Source organism: Vespa velutina, chromosome 1, assembly GCF_912470025.1.
Source record: "Vespa velutina chromosome 1, iVesVel2.1, whole genome shotgun sequence".
NCBI lineage: Eukaryota > Metazoa > Arthropoda > Insecta > Hymenoptera > Vespidae > Vespa > Vespa velutina.
The window spans coordinates 8712612-8737611 of record NC_062188.1 but is presented as its reverse complement, the minus strand read 5'-3'; the positions used below and the strand labels follow the sequence as shown (position 1 = coordinate 8737611).

The following is a 25000-nucleotide window of genomic DNA, read 5'->3' as shown; positions in this document are numbered from 1 at the left end:
GAGAAGGAGGAAGAAGAGAAGAAAAAGGAAGAAGAGGAGGAAAAAGAAGAGATGAGGCAAGCCGAAGCTTGCTTTTCATTCCTAGGCCAACATCGATTCAAGGAACCGATCCTACCGTTGAATATATGTGTAGATACGTTTGAGGTTTTGCCTCAAGCCATTGCAGTCCCACCCCTTTAACCCCTATTTGCTTCGGGCACTATCCATAGTGGAATTTCGTAGCGTCTCTTGGAAGGATTCAAAGAGAGACGATTTCTGACTGAACCGGGACTTCGAGATATTATCAAAAATTCGCGAAATTCGAAGAATATACTTGCCCTTAGGGTTAAAGGGAATCGATGTAGTATAGAATGAATAGAAATAGATCTCAGATAAAATTATTTGAGTGTTCAAGATGACGAATGAAAGACAAGCATAGTCGAATATCGATTGTTTTATTTTTCTCAGTTGGAATCTCTTGAGGTCATCGGTAACGGGCTTGTCAATGAATCCGACTCAATGTCGCGTATTATTTTGTACCATTTGATTTTTGACAATCACAAAGGGAATAAATGAAAAGTTATTGAAGAAGGAAGGAAAGCAATGGAATACCAGATGATGAAACGCGTACGCGACTTCGGATCTTCTTTAAAAAACAGCGGATATGACTGTCGAAGCAGGCAGACTTGATCGATCGAACGTGAACACGAGCCGTGTGGGGTAAATAGCTATTGTAAAAGGAGAGGGTGTTTCACAGACGTGTGAATAATGGACACCTGTTTGATAAGAGTAGTGCTCGCGTGAGCACACTTGAGAGAGAGAGAGAGAGAGAGAGAGAGAGAGAGAGAGAGAGAGAGAGAGGATAAGGACACAATGATAAAAGGTGAAAGAGACAAAGACTCAACAAACGTATAGGTGAGTTCGCAAAAGAAAAGATCGAAAAAAGCGTGGATGGACGAACCAAAAAGTTCAAATTATTTATCGTGGAAGAAAGTCAAAGCTAAATAAACGTCGAAGATAGCTAGTGGCGATTTTCGGAGAGCTTATCCGGCGCATTGCTGATGCACTAGCACAATCCTCCGTTCAATGAATCACCATTATCGCCTTCCACGTCGGCTTCTTCGGGACATTATGGCTGCGAAGTGCTTTTCTTCGATGAAATTAATCGACCCCTGCCAACGGCATTTTCCAGCGATATCAGACTTTACTCAACGAGAAACGAATCTCTACGACATTTTCCAGCTTCCCACACAAACTCCTTATGCCCGGACGTAATTGAATTTCCTTCTTAATAAAATCTTGACATTTTGAGCACACGCATATTCCAGGAGAATATATATTCATCGTGTTCTGGAACGGTGGATGGTCACTGAAGTTCTTCACTCGTGACATCCGTCGAGAACACAATAATGAGTTTCGAGTTTAGCGCTCCTGGATAATTAATCTTTCTGCTCGCTGACAAAGCAAGAGGGAAAACAACGTTCTGTTTGCGACGCGCCAGATAGTATAACTACTATGAGTTCATTTAACACACGGAAGAAACTCCTCGAAGAAAAATGATATTCTCCTAATTTTTTTTTTTTTTATTTTCTTCCCTGATCGATTTATTTTCTTTTCTGATCGAAATTCAAAGAATAACTATTGTGCCACGATTTATTCGCGAAGACACACGAAAAATTAATGAATCCCTTTACATTTTCTACAAGCATTGATACCAATAGATTATCTTGTTCTGAAAGTTTAAAAACTAAACTGAACATATACAGTAGATATATTATCGTTGATCAAACCACGATCTTTACAGTTTTGATAGAACGTGAATTTAGATTATTACCCAGTTCCACTAACCCGGCCTGTAAATATGTCTCTGTATGACAGAAATTTACCTTTTTCGTTCCAAGATGGTATTAATACCCATGCATAAAGAAATCATAAAACTAAATTTAGAAAGCCAAGATGATGACTTATGTGACAGATTCCGTATACCACACGATCGTACTTTACCGTTTTCATTTCGTTATTACAATTGTATTAAGATACATAGTGGAGACGGTTACATATTTCCTACGAATATATTATCATATAGGTAACAACGAATATAGTGTGCGTTTCAATGTCCTAACTTAAAGTATGAATTTAGGACCTCAAAACAAAGAGAAATTTTTCTTTGGAAGTATACCCGTAAACGCTTTGTTTAATAAATATTTGTATTTAAATATTTTGCAGCAAACATCTTATGACAAATAAAATTTTGTGAGATTATTATCAGGTTATAATAAATAAATTAATAATGTATTTTAACTACTTTATTATTAGAAAATTAGAAAATTTTAACATACTTATAAATTTTGTGAAGTGATGACTTAGAATATTGAAGCAAGTTTGATCTCTTTCTTTCACGGCAGAAGTAGCAAAGTTAGAAACGATATCAGATAGATGTAATTGTTTCACATACTTGAAACAATAGTGATACATCAAAATGTTTATATATTATTTTTATTACATCAACATTGACATGAACAAAACAAATTTGTATTAGCAGTTGTATAATAAACTTATCATTCTTACTTCTAACTTTTGAATGATATAAAAAATGCTATAAAAACGAAATGATATAAAAACAGCAATACCAATGTAATCATCCAACGAAATCAAAAAGAAAAAACAAGCAATTTCGCTTTGTTTTGGACTTTATCGATTATGCGAAACGTACAATGTTATTTCGTACATATCTACTGTCTCCATTATTCGAAGTCTTCCATTATCTTATCCTCGTCTTATTCTTCATTTTATATCACTTTCTTTCCGTCGTAAAAGTATCATGGATGTCGCGGCTATTCGATGAAACATTAAATCTAGTTCAACGTGTCATTGTTTTCTTTAGATTAAGAGGAGAAAAAGGCAAACGAATAGGTGCATAAATCTAAGACGTTGATTCGTGTGTCAAAAAGGAAGAAGATAAGACAAAAGTCCTTATGAGCTCTACTGGCAAAAGATTTTCTTGAATTTCTAGCGGGTTCTCTATTTCCCCATGTACAGCCCTGCGTCTCGCGTCGGCTTTTCCGCTAATATTTCATCGTTGCTGGCAGGCAGCGAGGCAGCGCCGGCCATCTTGTTTCCGGGCCCGGGTGTGCCGGAAACGGCCGGATGTGCCGCGACAAAGCGCCGTTGCGGAAAAATCACAGGACTATGAAGCGTGGATAAACAGAGAAGGAATAGTCTCGGCTATAACACTCCATTCGCACGAAATACGCTTGTCCATGTCTACATTTCAATAGAATCGGATGCTCCAAAGAATCGGAAGACGAAGAAATATGAGGCAAATGAGCCTTTACAGTCTATTCTTCAAGAATTCTCTAACCTTTACTTTCTCTCCTTCTCTTCTTTAAAATAGAAAGAATTATTATTATCGTACAGACAATTGAAAACTCACGACTTATCGTTCTAGCAGTAATATTTCTTTCTACCGTGCTAACAAAATTTTTAAAAAATTACATCCCCGTGTGGATTCTGCAATGATTTATTCGTCCCAAATGCAAAGATTACCGCGTACTTGCGAGAGGAACATAAAAATACGATAACGATCTACCTACGAAATGTTCCAAACTGAAACTTGAATGCTGTAAGATATGCGCGACAAGACAAATTTATAACATTCCGAAGAAAGACATTTAAATTTAATTAAATTTACTACTTACTTCCACGATTTTTTTTTCTTTTCGCGATACGACTCTAAGCTTTTTCCGTCCCTTTTTCTGACTCGTAATAAAGCGCACCATACTTACTACATATGTACATATTTTATAACTTTAATTGTATAATTCTTAGCGCGTAAATATGCTGCTTGGTCTTACTTATTATGCCCGGAAATTCAAGATTCGAAATGCGTCGATGGGTTCGTGAAAGCTGCTAGATTGTCTGCCAAGAGAGGAACTCGATTCAACAACAACTAATCTTAAGAAGATCCCGAGCTGCGGGTTACGCTTATGCTCAAAGGCGAAGGCTGTAATACGGGAACCACAAAATCCACGGCAACAAAGTTGCATCGTAGTATTCTACTCAAATATCGCTCGTAACGTTTACCAAGGTAATTACAAACAAGTTATCTCTTGGATATCGCGATGATTATTTTCTGGCAAGACAGGAGGGTAATCTTGAAGAAAGAAACTTTTCGTCGTTGTTGTCGTCATCGTCGTCCCGACAAATTAGTAATCATCGAGCTATTTCCATCATGAATTTCGTTTTTTACGGAAAATATGGGAGAGTATCGCCAAAGGGAAGAAGAAAGAGAGAAAGACATCGGAGATTCTTCGAAATAGGAGAAACGCTGTTAAGGTTACGCTGCTAGGGTCGTTTTTTCGTGATTTAAAATTGGATAAAACACGACGAGTAGGGTAGCTCGAGCAAGAAAATCAAAATTTTGTCATCCGGTCGTAATTCGAGGGGCGCGAAACCGCGTTCTGATTTATCCCCCGAGGGTCATATAGACGGGACAGACTATTGCATTTTCGAGTCGTTTTCGTCAGCCGCATTCGATTTCGCTTATAGGAAATCTCCCGCATTTTCAGCTGGTCCTATCGACCAGGAATCCTTCTGAAGAAAATCCTTTTCGATAACGTTAAGTACTTTCAGATAAAATATACTCGAGATTCGGATATCGACTCGTAAAGAGTTTCCAAGCGCGTTGAATCGAATTTTATTCATCGCTCAGAAGTTTTTCTATATATTTATACAAAAAAAAAAAAAAAACAAATTCGTTTTACGATTTTTATGGAAATATTTTCATGAACGTTTTTCAAAAAATATAGTGATGGTTTTTCTCTTTATCAAGTCCATATCATGTAATATTTCATGCGTAGATTCGACAAAGAAATAAGAGTTTTTTAGTAGTATACAAGCCGTAATTTCCACTTGCTTCGATTTAACGATGCACAGGGTAGAAGGCTAGAAAGAGAATCTCTTCCCGCTTGAAGCTTTATTCCAAGGACACAATTTTCCCTGTCATGAAACCATAAACATACCCCGACTCCTCCCTTTTCACCGGTGCCTTGGCCAACGGTGCGATGGCGCACCCCCTAATCTGAACGCCACTCTAGCGCGACTCCTGCGTTTCTAGTGCCATTTAGATAAACTCGTAATCTAGGTGCCGTTTTCTACGGTGAAATATACCCTCGAGGCGTTGCACGACCGAACCCTGGCTGCGCCTCTCCGACCTGACGTAGATATATCTTTGTGTGTGTGTGCATACATAGATTGTGGCTAGGAAAACACGTACATGCATTCGTCCACACCTGGGAATTAAAAGCGATCGAATGCGAGAAAACCGAACTAAACGATTCTCGCTAGCTTGCATTGAATTTACCTAAGAATGCAAAAGAGGTATTTTTTCTTTAGCGCTTTGATAAATGCGAAAAAGTGGGTTATAATAACATTAGCATCGTAAAAATGTTCGTATATACTGTATCTTTAAATTATTTTTTACATGATGTAAAAGAAAATAGTAGTTTCTAAAGATATTCCATTCTCGATAATACTTCGAAGACGTTTCTTTTTCCGCTTACGATTTTTCAAATGACGAGAAGAAAATTAAAATTTTTTGACGACCGTCTCATTTTTCAGATAAATAGAAGATGAGAAATGAGCAGAGAAAAAGGGGGACGATCGTTGGAGCGGTCAAACGTAACCAGTGGTCGCAAGTAGACGGCCGAATGGACAATGAATGTTCAAATGCCTCCTGCGTATGAACCATTATTCGCGTTCAATCGACATTGCAACATGAAATGCCGACAATTGCCCGATAAAATCATTATACGGCTCATTACTTGTCAACTGCATGCGCTCATTGTCTGCCTTTTAATTTACGGGCTCCGTGTCTCGTTGCAATTGCTATTTGTTTCGGTAGTAGCAATATTCCTTTCATTGATCGTTATTCGCAATAGAAAAATAACAATTTCTCTGTAAGTAAAAGCATTTTTAATACAAAATGATAATTTCGATTATAATATATTATTGGATTACCTAAAAGTTCACGTTGAAAAAGTATAAATATTTCACAAAACGTACGAAATGTTTTGAAGCTCGTTTGAAGTTCATTGACGTGAGAGAAAAAGATGGTCGAAACTTACTGAAGTCTACTTGGTAATAACTGCGTAGGCGAAAACGGCAGGACAATCATAAATCATAGGAATTCATTTACGGACTGGTTATTTCGCGAGCTCGTAATAGAAGGCAAATTTGATGGCAAATATGAAAATCTCCTTTTTCTCTTGTTTTTCTTTCACCATTGTTATTTACGATAAGAGATATCGAGATTCGAAGCGGGGATCGGAAATGGTCGTCATTTCACGTGTTTCGAGCATCGATAAAGTGCCAGGTATTTGCCGAGTGGAATTTAACAGCATTTAAATTCTCGAGTCTTGGATAATTTTAAGAAGTTATAAAATACTTCCTTTAGTTCGGCCGTTCGCCTTTCCCATCGTGTTACTACTACTTTCTCTTTCTCTCTAATAGTCTCGACTGCCTTCTTCATCAGCCCACTTTACCCTCCTTCATTCCTTCATTCCCCTGGCGCCCTCCCTTTTAAAGGCACTATCCCTGGGGGCCGTTAGCTGCAATCAAAGTTAACCCGGAGTTATGGGGGAAAACTGCAGACAGGCAGTTAATGTTTAACGGGATTGTTAAATGCAGGTTCTCTCTCGCACTCACTTGTTTCTCTTTACTCTCTTTCTCTCTTTCTCTCTTTGTCTCTTTCTCTCTCTCTTTCTCTCTTTCTCTCTCTATCTCTTTCTTTTTCTCTCCCTCCCTTATTTTTTCTTAACCCGTACTTTAGGCGAAGCCTAACTTCAAAACCATTTCCATCCGATTCGGCAGACAACTTTTGAGTTCGATTATGATTCAGCAAGGATTTCGTCTTCGACGGAAAATGAGTTATCATTCGTGGCGAATAAAACTATTTTCGCTAACCTACTTCCAAAAGCGTACGATCGTTCTTTTACGTCGGAACGTTATATCACGAAATAGCAAGGGCTACGCTTGATTAACGTCGCTCGTTTAAAAATCGATGAACTGTGTGATTAGTTTCGCTATTTCCAAATTACTGCCACTAGTATGAATGGAAATTCGAGAAAAGCTGGCGGCACGATTCTCCCAAACAGAGAAAGAGAAGTAGAGAGAGGGCTTCGTTGGCAAAATTAAAACATAGTAATCGTAATCGTAGGATTACTTGAACTGCCGATACTCTTGCAATTAATCATTTTCAGCAATAATGCACAAACTGATTTTGTTTGGCAATGTATAGTTATGCGTATCATCTTTACCTGATTCATTCCTTATTTTTTTTCCTATCAGTACACACACTCATTCTTTATTCTTTTTTCATATTGGTGCAGTCTTTGACAAATTCATAAACTCGCATCATATCCAAAATATAATACAAACTTTGAATCCTGTGTATCTTCAGACATCGATTCCTCTTTTAATTTTTCTGCTTTGCCCTAATAAGTCGATTTGTACCATCTACAATATCTAAAACGTATTATTATGTCGAAGATGAGCACATTACAGTTGTAACAGTTAAATTCTCTACTTCGTCTAAATAAAATCTTCGCTTTTTACGAATCGACGATCCTTAATTGTCTTTTTTAAGTGATACCTTAAATCTAGTACTTAATCTCGAGGGATTGAGTCGAATCGAACATTATAGAATAGGTTCTCTGTTTGAACTAATATTGTTTCGAAAACGTCAAAACGATTTTTTAGAAAGTACTCCAAAAAAATTAAGAAAAAAAAGTGGCAGTAATAAATAATAGAGGTAGAGATGATACAACGTGAAAGATTCTGTATTATTGTTTTACTATTTTCCATCTTTCCTGGAATAGATAATATAAAGATATAACATTCTTCGAGACAATCTCACCCTCGTAAAATCAAGTTGTTCATCAAGTTATATGTCTCCAAACCGTAGGTACAGCTCTTTAACTACACAAGCGTAACTTTCTTGTCGCTATATTGCTAATTTATTAGTCTTCTTTATCATTCTTGTGAGCGTCCTCCTACTCTCTTCGGTATTCTCGGTAATTTATTATGTCTTGAGTTTACAGCGGATCGATTTAACTGTTTGCCAGAGTAATGTTCGAAAATAAAATGCAAGAACGGATGCAAGGAAATATACTAGCCCGCCGTAACGGCGATGCAACTTTTTATAAACTTGTTTACTGAAATGTACGTACAAGAGGAGCTTGAATGTTTCATGTGATCTCTCGGTATATCGAAATTGCGAATTTTATCCTTCAATAAATTCGAAGAAAGTTGCGACATGATATTTCCTCTCTCTCTCTCTTCTCTCCTACTACTCTCTTTATTTTGCATAATTTTACCTGTAGAACAAAAAAAGAAAAAACCGTTGAACGTTCTTTGCGCATCGTGATCTTGCTTTCTTTATTCTTTTCCTCCTAAAAAATAACGCGTAGACTCATGTGCATAGAAACGCTACTCCTGGCATTTGCTCTTTCTCTATCTCCGTTGTCCTTCGTTCCCTTCTTCTGTCCTGAGCGTTGCATCTCCGACATACTCTCTTCCTCTTCCTTTTCTCTTCCTCTCTTTCTCAGCATCACTGGTGCTCTAGAGCGTTGTGCACAGTCTGTCGGTGATTAGTGCGCTCATTACGCCCGACGCTAATGATGCTTGCATCGTCAGACAAAAGCGGCGACAAGCAAGCACGCGAGAGTGTTGCACGAACTCTTCCATGCTTATCGACAGTCAGACGAAGAAAGAAAGAGAAGGAGAGAGAGAGAGAGAGAGAGAGAAAGAGAAAAAGGAAGAGAGAGAGAGAGAGAGAGAGAGAGAGAGGAAGGATGAAAGAGAACAAGGGAAAGAGAGAAAGAGAAAGAACAAGGGAAAAATAGAGACAGAGAGAGAGAGAGAGAGGCAGCCTTTAGTCAACCTCGCGAAGGGAAACCACTCGCGCCTCATTCTGCATACAAACATCCATTTTCAACTTGCATATACCCCATCTTCACACCCCCTTTCGGTCGATTCTCAATAAGGGTGCTTTCTTTTCTTGTCCGAGTAACATTCGAACAAGACGTCGAAAGTCGTTACGCGCATTATCGATTTAACCTAAGGCTATAGGTTAACTTTTTCTTTAGCGAACTTTTCCCAATGCTCGTCTCCTTCGTCTCTCTTAAAGTTCGGATTCGTTTGAGAAGTTCACTGAACATGAATGTGTTTTACAACGAGACAAGGAGATAATATCTTCGCATAGGTGCAAACACGTCGTCTCTGTAGGCTTTTACCTCACACTGTTAAAAAGAGTCATATAACAAATAGCGAAGGAAAATCCGTAAGACGATACGACAGAAGTCGCGAAAATCCTCCTTTTTATGGCAACACGCAGCTGGTATGCGGTATTGTCTTCAGCAAACGACGACAACGACGACAAGGACGACAACGGCAAGGCGAAGAGAAGCATAAGCGACTAAGACGAAAAGTATACGTTAGACAGACAGGGCTGGTAGTATACACGTTGGGGTGACGCGATTTCTTTCTCGAGAGATGAAAGAGAAAAGTGAGTAAAAGAGAAAGAGAGGCATCACCAGCTCCATGCCGAAACACGAGGAAATTAATAAATTGCTCAAACTTAAGTCGGCCTCCTAAGTGCTGGAATAAAGGACCCTCATAAATTTCATTTCACGTGCCCGAGTACCCTTGCTCAAGAAACGGTTCCCTTCATCCTCGAAGAAGAAACGCTTTCGTTGGCCTGTTCCTTCATTCCCTTGACTTTCACCCTCTCGTCTTCTAGTCCCGGCTTTTGCAAATTTTCCTTTTTCTTCCTCGTTTTTCTTTCCAAGAAACCGAAAGATCCGTCTTAAGTTTTGCTAGTTGAAAAAAAGTTTTGGAAAGAACACGTAACATAATTTAGAACGTTACCACCTGCTACAGGCAATGATGAATGCTAAGTAGGAGAAGATATATATATATATATAAAGTATATCTATTTATGTCGAATAGAAATGTGACAAGTTGTGGATAATTTTGAAATTGTAATAATTATATTACTTACATGGCCATCATGTGAATGTTTTATATTCTCTCGAAAATTTTCATAGTGCGAACATGTACAATATACCATATCTTGTTAGCCCATCCCATCTCCTTTCTCACCTCTCTTCTGTTATCCACATTCGTTTATTATCATTTCGATAAATGACCTTGCATGCATAAAGCCGCTTCTATATAATTCCCGAATAGGTTATATGAGACAGTAATTAACGCAACGAATTATGATTTCGTACGATAAAATAATTCTAGTCATTGTGAGAGAACTGCGACAAATAATTAACCGTTTGTTCGATTTTTCATTAGTGATCGTTGAGCGTTGCCTATTCGAAGTATCGTAACATTCGTTAATGACTCATTAATCGTTTTCATCGTTACTATGTTCGATCGGAAAACAAAGGTATCGTTTGACGAGCATCAAGCATCGTGTTCTAGTCTTATCGGTGGGGAGACTCGATTGCATTTGTATCGAGATGAAAAGTGAAGCACGAATTCGATGCAAGCGTGGTCGCTATCGAGATCAACGATGGTACCGGTTTCGCTCGGTCGTCCGGACGATGGTGGCGCTGGCGGATATAGAATAGATGGGAGGAGGAAGAGTGGAGGAGATGTCGGTGGAAAAGCGGAGAGAGGGTGGCGATGAAGGGGTGCCAGAATGAATAGCAACGTGAAACAAAAGCACCGGGTTACAAATGGCGTGTATTCGCGACGGCATTGTTTTAAATGGCTGTCAGGCGCCCGGAATTTATCCCGTTTTGCTACGTGACAAGCGCCATTAAATTTATTTATTCACCCACGCAAGCATGGCTTTACGAAAGAGAGGAATACCCTATGAAAGAGAGAGAGAGAGAGGAAAAGAAAGAGAGAGAGAGAGAGAGAGAGAGAGAGAGAGAGAGAGAAAGAGAATTGGTATCACTCGACCTTGAATGCAACGAATCAAGAAGGACTCCGTCGAGTCGATGGATAAGAGTATAAGGTTAATTTCAAAAAAAATTTGAATTCCTTAAGATATGATGAAGAAAATGGAGTTCGAAAACGAAAAGGAGATCTTTACGAATAAATTTTTATGAGAAAGAGTTTAATCACAATCGTCCTTTTGTACTCTCGTTCTTGTAGTCTCGTTCTACGATGTAGGAAAATATTTTGAAGCGTTTTAATTAACGTATTGATTTGCACGAGAAATACCGTTAAGTCGAAATATCAATGTGAACTTTTATATTTGCTTTTCTCTATCAAAGAATTTCGTGCTGATTTTTCATCGTTTCTTTTATCTTAAATTGATCTCTCCGAGAGAATTTTAGGACGAGTTAATTTCCATGAACGATTCTCTGATAGAAACTAGTTTACTCAAAGGAAAAGATATATTATAAGCAAAAGATGTGAAAGCGATGTTGAAAGAGAAGAATTTAGAGGATTTGACCAAGTCGTAAGTTATATTAATTCTTAATTTCTTAATTCCAAGTCGACCGTTAACTATCACGTCAAAGAGGTCTCAACGGCGTAACTACTTCCACGTTCTCCTTACGTCTTTCCTATCCCTTAGCCATCTATTTCCTTCCTCCATTGCATCGACCATCGAAGGAAGGAAGTTGGAAGTTGAAAGCGAGCGCAATTAAGCTCTCAGTCTTTGGGGATCCATTCATTTTTCAAGTAACGTTCTCGGACACCCTCATTTAAGTTTTAAATCGCGTGCAACCCTCGGTCTCGATATGCCGCGAAAAAAACTCGATGGTCGCTCGAGGAAACGAAGGTTTGATTCGTCAATTTATCGAACCTAAGACAAACTATCGATGCTACATATCATATATATATAGCGTCATTTGTTTTTCATTAGAAAAATTATGTTCAATCAGTGACAATGAATCCGAATCTCGAATGAAAGAGATGGACCACATTTAAGATCACGTAGAAAATACTGACTTCTTGAGTATCCAAGGAACCACGCTATTCTTCTAATGCAATAAGATCAGGAAACGATAGACTCTACTCCAGATACAAAAGCTTGGACTACGAAGTTACGTCCGTCTGGCGGTAGCAGATACGAAGATAAGATTTCTTTCTTACGACGGAACTTGACGGATCAAATAAATGTAACACACTTACCGGCAGTACCATCTAGTTTTATTCGACTAACCAGGGAGTTTCACGAGTTTACCCGAGAGGAATCTTACGCCCTCTCTTTCTTTTTCTCTCTCGCTTTTTATTTTTTTTCTATTTCCCATCCTTCGATGTATCTCTCAACCCTCTACTAGTCGAAAGAAGATGAGTATCGAGAGGTAGAAAGAGATCTCGATTCGGAGAATCCGGGATGCGATATAAGATTACAAACGGGATCTCGATGGTGAAATCTTCCATATGTATATATCTTTGTATATGTGTATGTGAGTGTTACATGTAAGCTGTGGGATGTTCCTTCATGTGTGTTTACATTCTTCTTCCGATATATGCGCGTTCGTTGTATGTACCATGTGCTTCATTCGTAGGAATCGAAGCCTGAAATGGTTTCATGTGAGTATGTATGTGTGTGCGTGAAATGTGCCCTGATCGTATCTTCAGATATGGGTCAGACACGGGAAGGCCAACTCGACCCACTACACAAGCCGGAAATTCTGCATTCAATACCAGACGAGACTTTTGGTACAAAACGAAAGGGTGAAGAGAGTCGGGAGAGAGAAGGACAAAGAGATGAGAAAAGAGAGAGAGAGAGAGAGAGAGAGAGAGAGAGAGAGATTGCGGTGATTTAAGCCGGAGATAGGAACCATGGATTTGAGATAGTTCCGATATCTCAAATCCATTTTTGGCTCAAGCTACAATCGATGAAGAAACATGCTCTTACTCTCTTTTTCTTTTCTTCTTTCTCATCTTATAATTCTCTTTCCTTTCTCTCCATTCTTTCATTCGACCCTTTTGCGAAATTTCTTTTGCGAGTGTCACCTGAGAGTTACTTTTAAAAGTAACTACGAAGCAAATAGTAGAAATCAAGTTTCCCAATAAATTATTTCACTGGTGTATTTCAAGCGAATAGCTACGTTTGCCTCGTCATATAACGATAGCAGTTTCGAGTTTCGTCGTACTATTTCCATCGTGGGAACTTGGACTTCTGTCAATGATAAACGATATCGGGGCCATCGAATGCTTGTCATTCATCAACTATGCGTTTGCTGTCTAAGAAACTATAACGATAATTATAGAAAAAGTTTCAAAGAATGATCGTGATTCTTGAGGGCAATCGCTGATATTCGGTATAAAAAGAGTTTAATCGATTAATTTCTTCTTTACGTGCCGTTTTATTTTCTTTTGAAACTTGTAAAATAACGAATTGAGGCCAGAAAAGTTTCACTTCTATTAGCACTATTTAGGAAACATGTCATTAGTTTTATTAGCGAGCATTGATCGATTAATTAGTCAAAAGTCATTCGTATCAACTGTTCATGAATCGAAGTCAAGAATGAAAATGCATAAATGCGGTTATTGTCACGTCGTGTAAATGAGATTGCAATGAATCATGTGAGTATTGTTACCGGTGGAATGACAAACCTTCTTGAAAAGTTCACACAATAGCATATAATCGTTTCTATAGTGTCACGAGTCGATAGAGTCTAATTAGCAGAGATCCTCGTCTCAGGTGGCCTCTTTCAACAACTTCTCATCGCTTACCTAGAAATGGAGTACCGTCTCGAGCACTCGAGATTCTCTGTAGGATTTCGAAAGGAAGTTTATGATGCTCAGGTTAATGTTTAGTCCAACTCAGTGTTATAAGATGCAAATCGGTGAAAAGATGGAGGAACTTCAAGATTGAACTATCGCCAATCAATTCCATGTTCCAGCTCCGTTGAATTGCCATACTTAATAGTTGAAATTAATATCCGAATTTGTAGCACTCACTTTGGTTCAAAATCGCTTTTTGAACTTCGATGTATTTCGCCTGAAATTATCATGTCGTAATTTTCGGAATAATAATACGAAGGATTCTTCATGTCGGCCACAGAGTCGAGTGCTTTCGTTCGTAGAAGTCGCTTGAAGCATGAATCGGAACGTATCACTTGTGAGTTGAATCATGCATATCAATCGTTAAACTTTACCTCGAACGATAACAAAGACCGATATGTCCTTTACACGCAGACCTATGCTCGAGAGTTACAATTATAAATATCCACGAATAGCAATTTATAAACAGAAACGAATGAGAAGTTCGTTTGTATTTCACCGATGAATAGGTCAATTCGATTTAAGATGATGACGCGATGAATCTATAAATATCATCTAATCTTTATACAACAAAAATAAATACGTTTTCTTATCCTCCGAGTTAATAGAACAAAAAATACATACAATAAAAATAAGAATTTGAAATTTTTGATATGCTATATAAGTTGGTAACAAAGATTTTATTCATTTTTGAAAATGATTGGTCAACTATCGGATATATATATATATATATATATATATATATATATATCCGATATATATATATAATCCTTCTTTTTCTCGTTATCGATTTTCATCTAATATGCGATTTTTATCAATAAATAATTTTAGTAACCATTATTGAATTGGTAACAGAAGGAAGAACAATTAATTAAACAAAAATAGATAGTAGATGCGAAGCTCATTTCCGCACACGCATTATTATTTCTCGTTGCGTATCTGCGATAAGGAAAGGAAAAAAAATGAAATCACAAATGGCGTCACGATGCAACCGGATTATTCAAGAATATAATAAACGACGCAAAGTTCGATGAATAGTAACGACGTCAGTCCGGTTATGTCCGTCGAATCCCGATGTGTTTTGTTCGACATTTGGAAATCGGCCGGGTGACATCGCAGGAAGCCCTCGAATAACCGAAAATAGAGAAACGTTCGCGAGTGTTTGCACGGTGGTCACTCATATATTCAACTCGTTTTCAGGCCTCCTGACGAAAATATAAACACAGTTCGATCGAACCGAGTTTCGTGACAATCGTTATCCGTAATGCTAGGTCAAAGCAGCAAAAGAAAAAGCGAGATACATAGATAATTTAAACGCGTACAGAATAGGACGCAACTATGACGTCTACTAAAAACAGTAACTTTGATGAGCTAACGTAACGCGTCGTTTTACGAATGATATCGTAGCGTGATATCGATGTAACGCGTTTTGACATCCTGTGAGAAGCATCTATGTATAGTGTAAATTTACTGAAAATCGTGCCAGTATATCGATTCGATCGCCGATCACGATAAAAGCGACGTATCTATCTACGTACACATATGTATACAAGAGAACTGTATAATCGCGTTTGATGGACAAGGTCTATCTGATTACTCACCGGACCGAACTGCTCGAAATAATTTTTGACGTCCTCCAGCGTCGTCGGTGCCGATAGCCCACCGACGAATATCTTCTTTGTCCTCGTCACCATCTGCAACACAATAAATACATTTGATTACATTTAAAATTCTTTCAAGATATATTCCTTAATATGTGTACATTATAATTAATATGTGTATATATACAATCATATAAGATTGCATGTATGCAATCAAGAAAACACGAGCAACTCTCTAGTCACTGCAACCAGTGAAATAAGTTGAATCAAATGCACGCGTTTACACTATAAATAACCTTTTTGTAGATCAGATTCTGGCGAATGTAGTCTTCAAGAAGCCTGATGCAACCGTCTTAACTGCTTATGCGAAAACTCGCTACTGAAATCGGACATTATGATACTGATGAATTGAAATCGCCGAGTTCGGTAGCCTAGTTTTTTGGTCTTTCATTTCGACCTGGTCACCGGCGACTGATCAATAATGCGCACGCAGCCTAAGTGTTATCTACATCATTGCACGTTACCAATTACGTTCGTTACTAACAATAAACACTTGAAAAATTTAACTTCCGTGATAAATTTTAATACGGATTACTGTGTTTAAATTATAGGACGTAGTACCAGCAGCAGTAACATCACAAAAATATCGCTTGATAAAGATTGCTAAACGATATGTAAAATGGGAAAAATAGGGCATGAAAGTTCATGGTCAAAGAAAAAGTGGGATGGGAAAACAGAAAACATGTGGGTGTCCCTCATAGTGACAAAGTTCTTTGCCTTTTTCATCCCCACTTTCTATTCTTTTCTACCATGAATTGTAAGAGTTTTCTATTCGTTTACGTACGTATCTACGTATTTAAATATATATAGATATACAACATAAAACAGAAAGAAAAAGAGAAACAATTTATCCAAAAAAATGAACGAAGACAACTTTCACGTCGAAAGATTACCAAAGATTAAGAATTATATTATGAAATTGTATTAAAAAGGATTGACTGGACATATACCTTCTTTTTCGTAGAAAAGTAAATTCTTAATGTTACGATACTATTTGATTATATGTGGTTATCTATTTCGAAGTTTCTTATTAAAATACTGCTCATTGCATTATATCATCGAGTTCGTTATTGAATGGAAGACTACAATGCGTGGGTGCGGGCGAGAAAAAGCAGGAATATAAAGAAAAGATAGAGACAGAAAGAAAGAAAGAAAGAAAGATTGAGATACGTTGGAGAGAGTACGGGAGAATACGTTAAGTGAATTGAATGTACGTACAGTCCGGTCGAGTGGCTGCATTATGAAATAATGGAATGAAAGCGACTCCTTGATCCTCCGAAACGAGATGAATCAATTGCAAGAAAGTGAATTAATACAAAAATCTTGGCAGGGGACGGAGATGAGGAAAAGATAGAAATGCAAAGCGCTCTCTCGGGCTCTCGCTCACGAAACTTACAAAGGGAAAGAGAGAAAGACATAGAGAAAAATGGCGAGTTGGTACACTTAATTCTTAGAATCTTGATAATGCGATCGTATCGCAATAGAGTTCGAAATACGATGAAAGAAAGAAAGCAAAGAAAGATAAAGAGAAGAGTGGAACGTTTTACAGTTTCAAGACTCGTGCGGTTAATGACGAGAGAGCGAAGGGAAGAGAAAGAAAGAGAAATAAAGAAAAGGAGAGAGGCTGATCTCCAAAGAAAGAGAATTAGATTTTAAGTAGAAGGAGGAAAGGTAAGAAAAGAAGAGAGGAAATAAAAGTGGGAGGGAGAGGAAAAAGTAGAGTAAAGCTAAATATGGGGAAAGAAGGTAGAAGAGGTAAACTTGGGCAATTTCAGTGATGGCTGGGCTTAGACCTCTCTATATCCGGTGAGTAACGCAAAGTCTCGGACGCACGTCCTTCCACCTCTGCATTCCTGAATCCAAGTTACTTCCACCTTTTTGAGCCCACTCTACTTCGCTCTCGCTATCGCTATCTCTTTTTCCTCTATCCCTTCGGATGGTTGTTCCTGATGCCACTCGTTCTCGCTTGCTCATTTCACAGGAGGAATAGAAAAGAGGGAGAGCTACTGAGTACTCGTGAGCTCATCCGAGAGGGATCGGCTAATCAGCAAAATGTATAAAGTCTCGGGGATGAAAATAAAATGGTCGGATCTCGAAAATTAAATAAACGACTTGGCCCGATTTCGTCGACGGAAAGCTCGCTTTCTATTTCTCTTTCGTCTTATAAAAGGAAGATCTTATGCAGAGAGAGAGAGGGAGAGTGAGAGAGGGAGAGTGAGAGAGAGAGAGGGAGAGTGAGAGAGAGAGAGGGAGAAAGACAGAGAGAGGGAGAGGAAAGAGAGAGAGAGAGAGAGAGAGAGAGAGAGAGAGAGATAAAAAGAGAAAGGAGAGAAAGAAACATAGAGAAAAGAGGAAAGCACTTATTCGAATGAAGCTAACCACAGTCCGCTCCACCCTCTTCACCCTCTTTCTCCTCCTCAGCAGCCTCGAAAGCGGCGAGAGAAGAAATTCAAGTTCGTTGGTATCCCTGACACAGACGAACAAGTTTCGGCCTAAGAAATGGGGCCCAGTGCTCGCTCGAAATAACGTTGAAATTTTATTACGCTCCATCGCTTGGAAAACCGCCGTGGACTCGGCTACACGGCAGCGCTTCTTAATGAGCGCATTGTCGTGCAAACGAGACGTGCTTCGAAAGGGATTGCTTCGAAGATGAAAAAAAAAAGAGATGAACAGAAAGAAGAGAAATAAAGAAAAGAAACGAAAAGAAGATATAATAAGAAAGAAAGACGCTCTCTTCTCATCCGCGAAAACTCTTTTTTGATTGCTCGCGAAAAACTGTGAGATTTCTCTCGGGCGTTGGGTCTCTGATTCGTCGCTGATTTCTTTGAAGATGAAATAAAAGATAGAAAAAGGTAAAAGAGAAAAAGAAAGTGTAGGTGGCGATCTCAATGAACGCTTGGAACGTTTTACGATGGTAACAAAAGAATTCGAATTTCAACCAGAGAAAGTATTTCTCAACGTTCCTCGCAAAACGGCCACTGCCGAAGAATAAGGTGAAAAATATAAGTCGTGGACGACGCGTCGCGAATGCAGGAGTGGGGAGAAGAGAACTGAAATAGTCGTTAGCGAAGATAAGAGCGGATACCGTCGGAATGGTAATGGAAACTCAGAAAGTTCTACTTATTATGCCGTAGCATTATGTAAATACCGGAAGACTATTACGATTTTACAACTTACTGGGAGTGGCTTTACAGTTTCATCGCTCAGCCCATCTCTTTTCCTTCTTTCTCTTTTACCGTAACGTAATAGAATGTATATGCACTATATCAGTGATGGCGAATCTTTTTTGCCGACGGAATCAAATAAAACATTTTGTATTTATAAATCGTAGATCAAATATTTGAACCGAGCAATTCAAAAAATAAAAATACAGTCTATATTTAATTCTTTAATCAATCTATGAGAACAAGAATAAATAAAATCAAAATTAAATAATGTAATTATTTTATTTAAAACGGTGCGAAATTTACTGTTGCTTCCAAAATGATATTTTTTAATCTTATCATAAACATCCAGCTGTCACTTTCTTTCCGAGTAGATCTCTTTTCAACGATTTTATGTGATTCATTAAAGAAAATAGGCTTTCCAAAAAATATATAGATACAAACATAGCTAATGTAGCATTTGATACATTTTACATGTGGGTAAATACATTAGGTAATGAAATCCACTTCTGAAGTATAACATTTTTCGTTTTCTCTTTAGTTATTTTATTAAAACTAACTCAATGAACGGTTACTTCTAATCTTGTAATTAATTCTTCAAATTTTTGTCTTCATAAAAAGCTTCAGTACTTAGTGCTGAGGGCTAGCTATGAGTTATTTACGAATTACTTGGTATTAAATAAATAAAACAACAAACAAAATAATTATATTAAAAGGTTTCGAATAATAATAATATGATGATGGAAGACAGAGTTGATGATTTAGAAATCACAACTAATTGTATTAAACAATCTTCAATGAATAGACCGTATTTTCTTTTAACAAAAATGAAATAAAGCTATTAGAAAGAATATAAGTGTGACCACATTTTTTAAAGAAATCTCTCTCTCTCTCTTTCTCTTTTTCTCTTTAACCTTTCTTAAATGAAAAAAAAAAGATTTACAAAGAAAATCTCGATTTCAAATAAAAAAAGATCGATGATCTTTCGAAAATTAATAAACTCTACGTTCCAATTTTGACTTTGAAAAATCTCTCATGTTGAAAAGACAAATTTTTTAATTTTAATAATGGAATTATAATAGATTTATACATTTGATATTAATTGCGAAATTATAATGCTGTCAAAATGAAAATTCACGAAGAAGAAACGAAATAAATATTGGAATAAGCGTTCGCACAGGAGGGGGGTGTGTCCTCTTCCATTGAATCTCCTCTCTTTAGCGCAGATATGGTTACATGGAATGGCAAGAAGAAAGCTTTGCTCGTTCGTAATTATTATGAAAATTTAATCGGATGCTATATATTGCACTGATAAAACTACAAATATTTCAAACCGAACATACATGTTGAATATATAGATATATATATAAAAGTTAAATATAAATAAATAAATATATTATATATATATATATATATATATGCATATATATATACATATACACATCATATATGTATACATATATGTATATTTGGCAATAACTTTCTTATCACTAAGATAAGGGCTTTTATAAGATCTTTTTTATATTTTTCATTATTCTTTCGGTAAATTTATATCGAAAGGGATTTAGATATATGTATGTATGTATGTACATACTCAAAAATACTAGTCCTGTTTGTTTTGTAAGAAAATTTGTCTGTTAGATTCAACGAGAATAAAATAGATTTGTTAGATGATATAAATTACTTGGTATTTTTTCCGAAATATTTTCGTTCAATTTTGTATATTGCAAAAAGGAAAGGAAAGGGATAAAATTTATAAATCCGAAGAGAAGAAAAAACAACATGGTCCAATCGGAAAATTACAAACTTTGCACAAAAAAATATTTAGTGATTAATGACGTAGAAGACGATAACGAATCGTTTCATTAGCGTCATTAGAGATAAGGTTACAAAGTACGGAAAAAAGAGTGGAATTGGAAAAGTAGAGTAAAAAAGTAAGAGACAGGAAAAACAACAAATCATCGAAGAGTTATGTTCTTCAATGTAGATATACATGTAGAAAGACGGGTATACTTAGTAGCTATTTTCTTGCCTATCATTGCCTACTTTTTTCCTTGTATGTAGGCATATTCTTCGAATAAGGGCCCTATCCAGGGAACATTCTTATCCCTTTGACCTCCATACGCGACAATGCAAAATTATCCAGTCCCTTGACGTTTCATCCTCCTAATGCCTCTATCTCTTTTCGAAGCTCGCTTTTCTCTCTCTCTCTCTCTCTCTCTCTCTCTCTCTCTCTCTTCTCCCTCTTTTTCCATCCCTCGTTCATTCAAGCTCCATTAGAATATCAAAGATCGCTCCTTCTAAAATGATTTTGAGCGGACACGTATTAATCTTTCGAGCTTTGTAAGGCACCCTTCTTTCGACGCTAGCGTCGTTAAAAGCGGCACTCGAGCGTGTTTCGAGTCTGAAAAGCTTGCGAAAAAATTACCGGAATTACTTTTAAACCAACGATGGAGTTTCGATCCACTTTCAATCGTCAATCATTTGCAAACAGATCGCTCGTTCTTTTGGACAGCCAATTTTATTTTTTGATCCTTTCGTGATAAGCGGAATTGATATGTTACTATCGTAACTTTGTACATATTTCAACGACAATAGCAATGAACGAAACTTCAATATGTAGAAATAATTAATAACAAATAATGAAATAGAATAAAACAAAACACCAAAAATTAAAGAAGAATGAGATATTTTCTTTTTTTGAGTTTACTAATTCAAGTCCATGAGCATACTGACTTTAATTCACTCAGGATCATACAGAGAATACGAAAAACCCTTGACAAAAGAATATTGAACGCAGCTTAAACTCTTCAAGGTAGTCCGGTAATCCAGTACAGATAGAAAAGTACCGCCGCCGCTAGGCTTTTCGGCGGAAATTCGACAATAAGCCTACAAATATAATATAGAATTCAATAGATTGAAGTATCGACGTACACGAGGATAGAATCACGATTAAACGAAAAAGCGAAATAGAAATGTAGGCGAACTCGATAAATAAAGAAAGGTCCTTTAATATTAACGCAAAATTTTAGGAAAAAAAAGAATTTAAAAGCTGTCAGTATGCAACCAAGTTTCATAGAATCGAAGAGAAATCAGAACAATTTTTCTTGATGAAAACATTTTACAAATTTAAATCAATGGCTATAAATAATGAGAAAAGTGTCCAAATGCAAGGTTAAGAGAGAGAAAGAAAGAGAGAAGAGAGAGAGAGAAAGAGAGAGAGAGAGAGAGAGAGAGAGAAAGGTAGAGGTTATCAGTAACCAGAGCGCTAAGGCGCTCAACGTTACTGGATGGCTCAGCATCGCTATCGCACTGTCCAGTCCTGATTCTGGCTCGTTCTCCTCACGGATTCAACGTTCATGCTCGATATCGCATACGTACATACGTATCCAGAATGCCTATGATTACACATACACATACACAAGACACGTACGCGTACTTTAGCAAATTATTCACACTACATCGCTTGTTCTCACTGAGGACTTCCACAAATTCTCCTTTCTTCAGTAGTTTCACAATTTCTCTCTTTCTCTCTCTCTCTCTCTCTCTCTCTCTCTTTATATATATATAGACACACACACATACATACACACAGGTGAAGATATATATATACACAGTGTAGAGTTACATCAAAGCTTCTTTTATGTTGGATGGAGCTTTTCGTGCAATCATAAGTCTGTGAAATTTTAATGATTTAATCGAAATGATCTTGCAGCATCTAGAGATCCCAATCTAACGGGACAGTAAAATAATGAACGTCGAGTGATGTAAAACCGTTTTTAAAGAATCTTCCTCATTTGATTTCTTTATACATACACATAAACATACGTGTTCACATATTAGTTAAGATCTATAAATGTACGGAAAGAAAAGTAGGCTGTTGATAGTGTTCGAGAATAAAAGTAAGCTGTTAATAGCAGTCGCAAGAATGGCGGAAAGAAAAGAACCGATCTTGTTCCCATACTGGTATGTATATAATGTGTTCAGCTATGCTGGACTCGACCAGCCATTGTCGAATATAATTTCCCGTTCCTGAATTTCAGCCGTTTTGTCCAAGAATGTATTTCTGTTCGTAATGACACTAAAGGACACGCGCGTGGGGATACAATGGAACGCTCATAACGTAATAATGAATTGCTGCGAATGCCGTACGAGAGAACCACGAAATGTTTACACGATTTTCACATTTTCACTACAACTAAAGAGAATCGTAAAAGTTTGGTTTCAAAAATTTCATTGCGAAGGAAAAATATAATAATAATTAATAGCCATTGCATTGGGAAAACTTGTTAATTCCGATCAAAAGGAAGGAAAAGTTAGCAAAAACGATTTCGGTATTGAAATCTCCTGTAAAATGTGATCGGTTTTACGAATCGACATTACGGTTCTCGATGACGCCATATGTTCTTTCGAGATAGGTTTTTGATTCGAATAAACTTTTCACAATGGACCGCCCACTCTCTTTTACCATCACATCTTCCATTCGTTCTTTTTCTTCTGTTTTTTTTTTCTATCTTTCTCTCCTATATCTCGCCTGTTAAATTTCGGTCAAGGATTGACGAGGGTAAGAAAGGTAGGTTTATGGAGGAGCCGAACAACTTTTCAAACTGTTTGAAGAAAATCTGAGTTTTTCAATCGATGCCTTCCTATTTCTATCTATCACGGAAACGTGACGGTACCACTGATGCAAACAAAATTCAATCAGGCTCGTTCAGCGACGTGAAAAAGTTGACCTCCTTGGCGAGGAGCTGAACTTTCATATCGCGATAGCTAAGACATCACAAGAGCCTCTCCGAACACGAAATTAGATTTAATAATCCAAGAATTCAAAAGTTATATCTTCATATAGACCTAAATCCGATCCATTTTGGTTTTTAGTAGCCTCGATCGATCAACCATCGTCCGCTGTTCCATCTTAAATTGTTTGAATTACGACTTTACTGAATCATGAAGAAATCTATCATCGCTTTCCGCTTCAATACTAATCCTCCTTCCCTTCCTATCTCTCCCTCGATTGTCACTGATATTCGAATTCCATCCAATTATTTCGACATCTCTACAAACGTATTCCCTAGTTTTTTCTACGTAGCCCTTCGATTTCTTTCGCCTTTAAAGTTTCGTATTTTCTTCATACGCATTTGGAAGGCTCGTTCGTCGAAGTCCAAATTCGTTGCCGTGTAGGAAGAGAAGGACTTATATATCGAATTTTAGCTTGGAAGAAAATTCTCTTAATCTTCGTCTCGCGTATAACTCGCACAAATGAGTTAGGTCTCCGGTAGAAGGTCTCGAAATAGTGTCAGTCCTCTACTTTGAAGGTCCGATACTTTCCTTATGTACTTTCATTCTCGTACGAAACCCTGTCATCGTTCGCCCTCAAATGTATCTTTTTCTCTTTTCTCAAACTTCCTCATAACTAGTCGACGACAACAAACGAGCTAAAAAAGAAGTTCGCTCACCTACGTGACAGTAATAATAAGATGAGAAAATTCTATGAGTTGGAGTACTGTAATAATATATTTTACGGCGTACGTACAATAAACTTTTTTCTTTCGCAACCACAACAAGATGGACTCACTTTGTTGGCTCATAAAGGAAAAGATCTTACCTCTAGTCAGGTCTTATTCTTACGAGATTCGAACGAGCCAACGACACGATATCTTTCTACGACTTCCGGGTTGTATGCGCGCGATCTCTTTCCTACATTTATTGATCCTGTGACATCAAACATTTACAAGAGTCGCTCTTTGAACGAGAAGATGAAAGCATCGACGTCTGACAGTATACGTGTGGCTTAAGCACGATGCTCTATTTTTACTCCCTGCCTTTGATGCACATTATCACAACCGGTTTTTATTCAGACACGACAAAAATACTTCATTGCGCTTTGGTTTTCATGCCTGCACTGTCTGTCTGTTTATCCGACTGTTTCTACTAGGACGTTGTGCCGATGGTGCGGTGTTTCTTTCCTGCACCTTCGCCTTATGGAAATTCTTTTCTTCCAATTCTACGTTACTTCTCGATTGATGTTTTTTACTTTTAGATACAAACGTTGTGTTTACTTTGACACAACTCAAACACGAAACTTCTGTCAAAATATTTTAACCACGTGAGAAAGAAAGAAAGCAAAATTCTCCATATTCAATTTTCGTAAGTATTCAGCCGTAAGAAAAATTGCCAAATCTCCTTTGAATTGTTATCACTGCTGGTCTCTATTGTGCCACATATATCAGATTTTAAAGATGTTTGTAAAATCTCTCTTCATTGCTCTGTACTTATTAACGATTTTTGTTTGGAGAGATGATTCCAATAAGTGTATGAATGTAAGCTCTACATTTTGATTTTATATTATTGGAGATACATTATACTATTTACGATTAAAAAAAAAATGAAATTGTTAAAACAGTCAACCGATACTCGATGAAATCGTAACGA

At 37.3% G+C, this 25000-nt stretch overlaps 1 protein-coding gene across 15 annotated transcripts in view; it reads right to left on the bottom strand.

Annotated features, from left to right (window-relative positions):
• Positions 1-25000, bottom strand: part of LOC124951706 (RNA-binding protein Musashi homolog Rbp6) — a 596819-nt gene that overhangs the window by 159414 nt on the left and 412405 nt on the right. For all 15 annotated transcript variants that reach the window (XR_007101704.1, XM_047500522.1, XM_047500531.1 and 12 more), the window contains one exon: positions 15345-15437. Coding sequence is in view for 14 of the 15 variants with exons in the window: in XM_047500522.1 (XP_047356478.1) it covers positions 15345-15437 (93 nt within the window). In the remaining variant the exon portion in view is untranslated. The remainder of the gene's footprint in view (positions 1-15344; positions 15438-25000) is intronic.